Here is a 5,591-nt window from a genome sequence, read left to right on the forward strand (position 1 = left end):
CAATAGGCACTGGGGTATGAGGTAATGTAGTAACATAGGATGCCAATCTGCCCTTGCTGCAGGCTGCCAATGCTCCACTCCAGTCCTAGAGAAGCGGTGACCATTCTGGGCCTGTCCTTGTTCTGTAAATGGTCCATACTGCTGCCACTTGTGAGGCTCTCTCTCACAGTATGAGAGAATGGGAACCTAGCCCTTCATCATCTGACGGGATTCAGAAGCCTGAACTTGGATGCATCTTTCAAAGTTTATTGCAGGCAAACTGGCCTATGTCTTTGGTTTGAAGCACCATTTAGAGACTCACTAAAGACCTGGCAGGCCATAAGACAAACACAACACAAACCTTGAGATTTCCAGCTCGAGTTCACAAAAGTGTCGATTTATCAAATTTTAAATTAAGATGTTTTCCAATTCACATGTAAACACAAAATTTTGAAAAACTTTCAGTATCATTACAAAAGTCAGACACTATATGCTCTAACATTTATTTACAGTTAATAAGTTAAAAAGCAACACACAACCAAATTGTAAATCTCATTCATATGCACATTAACTGTTCGGGGAAACACTTCAGTTCCATTACAAGCAATTGCTTTCTAATGCACTTAAGACACAACAGTTTATCAAAAAATATCTGAACACACCAATAAAGGAAATGTTATGTATGTTCATTAAAAATCACTGATTTAAAGAATGCCGTAGCAACCCTTAAAACAACAAAAAAAATCCTTTAAGTTCAAAATTGTGATTTTTTTTTGTATTCAAATATTTTTAAAGTTTTTTTATAAAGTTTTTTTGAAAAATAGTAGTATTATGTACACATGGCAAATCAATAGATATGAGCTACCAGCTTAAGTTACTCTTGTCCAGAGTACCGGGACATGAAATAAATAGGCACCACCAAAAATGAAGCTTGCCCTCAGGGAGGGACGTTGTCATTGGGTGACAGGGAGGAGGATGCAAATGGCAAGGTGACCTGAGGTGCAGGTCACCACAACTAGGAACTCAAACATCAAAAGCTAAACAAAAGCTTAGCAAGGCGAGGCATTTCCTCCCAGCTGACCTCTCTACTTGTGCCGTCTGAGAGATGAGAGAGAGCAGGAGAAAAAGGGGGCGTCTTTTAAAACCACGCACAAACCAAGCTGGAGTCTTTCCAGGACAAAATCCAGGCTTTACCTTAAAGGCCACAGGGCCAAGTTTCTTTACACAGCCCGTTCAAAGGAACCCAGGAAATACTCTCACTTCCTTATAACAGACTCCCCAATTACATTAGATGTGTCTTCATAGTTTTTCAAAGTTATAATACGGGTTTTGCTGCAGAGAATTTAGTAAGATAAAGTTTGTATTTCTGAATCAAATCAAACTCAGGATAGGCAACCAGATCCAAACACAGATCAAAGAGCCAAAGAAACATTTCTGCATAAGGTCAAGTGCACTAAAGAATCAAGGCGTCAGAGAAACAAATGTCAAAGACCTCAGTAAAAATAAATGCATGGTGTAACTAGTTATATGCCCATTGCATGCTGAGGAAAATTATCCTCTCAGCCACCTCAGGATTCAGAAGCCTCTGGGAAGCATCTAGATAAATTCCATGTTGAAATTACATTCTAATATGGCCATTGGATTTATTTCTTAATTGTTATAAAACTATATACAAGTGGAGTGGTACAAATGCATTTTCAACAGGCGCTAGTGAGCTATAAAAGTTAACAATATCTTTTTGGGAAGAAAATCCTATGTATCTGAAATACATTTGGCAATGGAAGCTAATAACCAAGACTGTCTCAGCTTCCCATGACACAACACTCTCCCTCTGATAATTATTCACTTGTGAACTCAAGTAACGGTACTTCTAACAATGTATTACCATTGAGCAGTGAATAAAAGATTGAGGCTTGTGGAAAACTGGCATAAAGTCATATATGTATATATAGTATATATATATATATATATCTTACAAAACAAAACGTGAAAATTAAAGTCAGAACACTCCTTTCATGAACTATTAAACTTAAAATAGTCAATTCAGGAAGCTATGCCATTGAATTCTAGGAACACGTGAGTCAACTGCAGCTCTCACTATTCTAGGCATCTGCCAAGCAGAGATAAACCTTAGCACTGAGAGCTTCACAAGGCCCAGCCCAGTGTGGATGTCCCATGGCAGAACACTTAAATCGGAAATAATAGTGGTAGGAAAACACTATTTGACCCTTTAGGTATTGCAGAAAAAGCTGGCTGTGGCACCACTGGCTAAACTACCAAGTCTTGCTGCCACCAATGACCAAAGGCACTTGGATAATCAAGAACTCCATACTGGGCCATATGGCATACTTGCTATTATTATAAAAGTGTACAAGAAGGGTCAGTACTGTGTGGCTCGATATTTTGATTCCTATGACTTTTAGCTATCAAAGACTGCAAACACAATTATGAATGGAAATAAGAGAAAAGGAAATTTCATAGACAAAGAGTCAACCAATTGTGATGATTTTCAAAAAGACAATACTATTAGTTTAGACTTTTCTTGTTATCCAACAAGAAAGACATAAAGAAATCTATTTTCCCCCCCCCAAACAACTTCACCCAGCTATGTGGTACCAAGAAATGCCCCTGCCCCTCCCTATAGATCATTCGCAGTTCCGGGAATTCTAACGGGTATTCTGTTTATTCACAATGTCCACATGCACTGATCTCTCCTAAGCAACTTCCATCTTAATTCTCTTTCCATTAACAGTCCTGAATTCTTATTAGACCAGGACGTGAGGCCAAACAACCTCCAACTGGATTCCAGTTATTCTTGTGGCCAACATAGTCTTCAAAATTTATTCACTTTTTAATCACAAGTCATGTGGTTCCAAAACACTTCAATTTTATTCAATTAAAAAGAACAAGTAAGTCAACTTTTCCTAAACAAACGTTTAAAGAATATTCTACCATTTTCTTTAGGAGCTCAGTAAATATAAATATGAAATTTCAATATAAAACTTTATATATAACCACCTTAACATTTTTTTAAACAGTTGTACTTTGCATCTTCGTAATCACTGAGCTCATGAACTTCAAAGTCATACAAATCCTCATATTAACAGTCATAAACTTGAACCTCTTAAAAGACAACCTTGATCATCAAAGCTTTGGAATCCAGTAAAAATTAGCAAACGAGTGGGCTTCAGAATACCCTGAGCGTACACCAGCACTCTATCACGAAACACAGTCCATCTTCCGTCCAGAAAGCAGGGCTGACAGTCAAAAAGGAAAACAGGAGAGGGGGAATAAAGAGCAAGTAAAATTCTGGCTGTATTACGTAAGCACGAAAACAAATCCCTTTGGATAAAAAACAAAACAAAACAAAATTCTCTTTTCTAAGTCTTCGGAGAACTTCCAGGCCGGTGAGGTAGAGTCCGAGAGGGGGGTTTGCAGGTGTCCCTCCAGTTCTGGAGACGTCTCCATCCGGCGGGCTGGGAAGCAAGGGATCCTGTGCCGCGAGTCCTGCTGTCCCGGGTAGCCGCGGGCGCGGGGCCGCACCTGTCCCGACGTCCGCGGACCGCCGCGCCGCATCCGGGGGAGGGGGGCTTTGTTCGCGCATAAAGTGCACCAAGGGGGCCGGTTCTGTAAACATTCGACTGACAAGAGTCCGTTCCAGCGCCAAAGTTCGCTCAGTCGCTCGCTCGCTCGCTCGCTCGCTCGGGCGGCGGCCGGCAGGAGGCGCCACGGCGCGCGTCACGCCCGGGGCACCGGGAACCGGCGCAGCCTCACCACCGGCTCCAGGTCCACTCGGAGCACTTGGCGCGCCCTGCGCCGCGCCACCGCCAGGCTGCGCTCGCCCCACACGTCGTCGCCAACGCGGATGGTCGGGAAGCTCGTCAACGTCGGGGTGGCCGCCCTCCAGATCTCCTCCAGGGTGCGGCCCCCGAAGCAGGACGCGGGCGGCCCGGGCTCGGCGGCGGCGGCGTCGGAGACGGCGGCGGGGTGCGAGCTCAGGCTGCCCGCAGCGACCCGAGCTCCGCGGCGCCTCCTCCTGGGCGCGGCGCGCGGGCGCTGGCGGCGCGCGGGGCGGCCGGCGGGCGCCGGGGGGTCGGGCACGAGCGCCCGGCACGAGGAGTAGCCGTAGACGTCCTTGCTGCGCAGGATGTGCGGGGAGAACTGATGCTTGAGGCTGCAGAGGAAGCTCCAGAGCTCCGCTTCCGAGCTCATGAACTCCGTGCTGCTGGGCATGAAGAGCTTGAAGGCGTCGCCCAGCGCCTCCGTGCTGCCAGCCAGCGACAGTTGCGATCGCGAGTACACCACCTTCTCCTCCAGCGCCTCCAGCCCGGCGGCCCCTCCTTCCGCTCCGTAGCCGCCGCCCCAGGCGGCCCGGGGCCGGCGCCGCCGCCTCTTCACGCCGCGTCTCATCGGAGGCCGCTCGGGGCCGCCCGCCGTCCCCCGCCCGCGCCCCGGCTCCGCGGCGCTGCCCGCTGCTGGCGCCTCCCGCCCCGGCGCCGCTCGCTACTTTTTTCTCGCCTCGCCGCCCCTCCCCCTCGGGGCGGAGGACGCGCTGGATGTCCTGCCGCCCGGCTCAAGATGGCGACGGCGGGCGCCCACCCCGGGGCTTTGTCATTGGACGGCGCCCGCCCCCTCCCCGGGCTTCCCTTTCTTCTCCTCTCTCGCCTCCTTTCGCCCTCCGCCTTTCTTTAAATGGGCCCGCCCCCGTCCCCGCCCACCGCGGCCCCGGCTCCTCCCATTGGGTGCTCTCGGGAGGAGGGGCGGGGACTCGTGGAGGGGGTGGGTGATGGTGATGGCCCTGGGTGGCCAGTCAACCATTGGGTGGGTTGGTTTGGTAGAGAGTGGGGTCCATGAGTTCCATGTTGAGGGGTGGAAGGGGTGGGTGTGCAGCCATGGAGGACTCTACCAGCCTGAATAACAAAGGGTTGGGTCTGGAGCTAGAGACGATGGGCTTTCCACCAGTCCCTTCTCGGCCCCTTGGCATCCTCATGGTCTTGGCCTCTCTTGACCCCATCTTTCTCAAGAGAACAGTAAACATTCAGACATTTGTGGGAGCTTCCTTCTGGGGAGTGGAGCCATCTTGGCATGGTTAGGAGACACCGGTCTTGGGAAAGCAAAACCTACTGTATGGAACTAAGCAGTCTGTTCAAAGTTGGACAAAGCAACGAACGGCAACAAAGACATTCTGCTTAAAGAAAATACTCTTGTTTTAAATACATGCGTTTATCACAGTGCTATTCTATACTTCACTGGGCTTTAAATTGCCCATTTGGTCCACCATTGCTAACCTTAATGTAGGATTCCATATAATCGCTAAGATTCTATCGAGAAGGGTACATCCTTAAGAACGAGTTACCTTTTGTATGTGGGAAGAGAGCAGTGGATATTCCTTTTCTCGGTTTTTCTATCCCATTGAACTCACTGCCTATTCCCATATTAGCCACTGAATGCGTACAGAATGAATGTGTGAAACAGCACTGGCTACTTGAAGTACAGAAATTGCTTAGAACAAGATAATTATATATTTTACATGTATATTACCATTTTCTTTGAAGTCCTTTAAACTTCATTATTCCTCATGCTGGGGATCAAACCCAGAGCTCCACACATCC

The 5,591-nt window shown here is 47.7% G+C and overlaps 1 protein-coding gene across 1 annotated transcript; it reads right to left on the reverse strand.

Moving 5' to 3' along the window:
* Positions 1–3,572: 3,572 nt before the first annotated feature.
* On the reverse strand, positions 3,573–4,647 carry Ccdc71l (coiled-coil domain containing 71 like). The gene has a single exon (XM_075947635.1). It carries the CDS (start codon positions 4,387–4,389, stop codon positions 3,718–3,720), a length of 672 nt encoding a protein of 223 aa, XP_075803750.1. The 5' UTR covers positions 4,390–4,647; the 3' UTR covers positions 3,573–3,717.
* Positions 4,648–5,591: the final 944 nt, after the last annotated feature.

This window comes from Microtus pennsylvanicus, chromosome 14 (assembly GCF_037038515.1).
Source record: "Microtus pennsylvanicus isolate mMicPen1 chromosome 14, mMicPen1.hap1, whole genome shotgun sequence".
Taxonomy (NCBI): domain Eukaryota; kingdom Metazoa; phylum Chordata; class Mammalia; order Rodentia; family Cricetidae; genus Microtus; species Microtus pennsylvanicus.

Coding starts and splice junctions, on each gene's coding strand:
- Ccdc71l (XM_075947635.1), bottom strand. CDS start 4,389: ATGAGACGCGGCGTGAAGAGGCGGCGGCGCCGGCCCCGGGCCGCCTGG.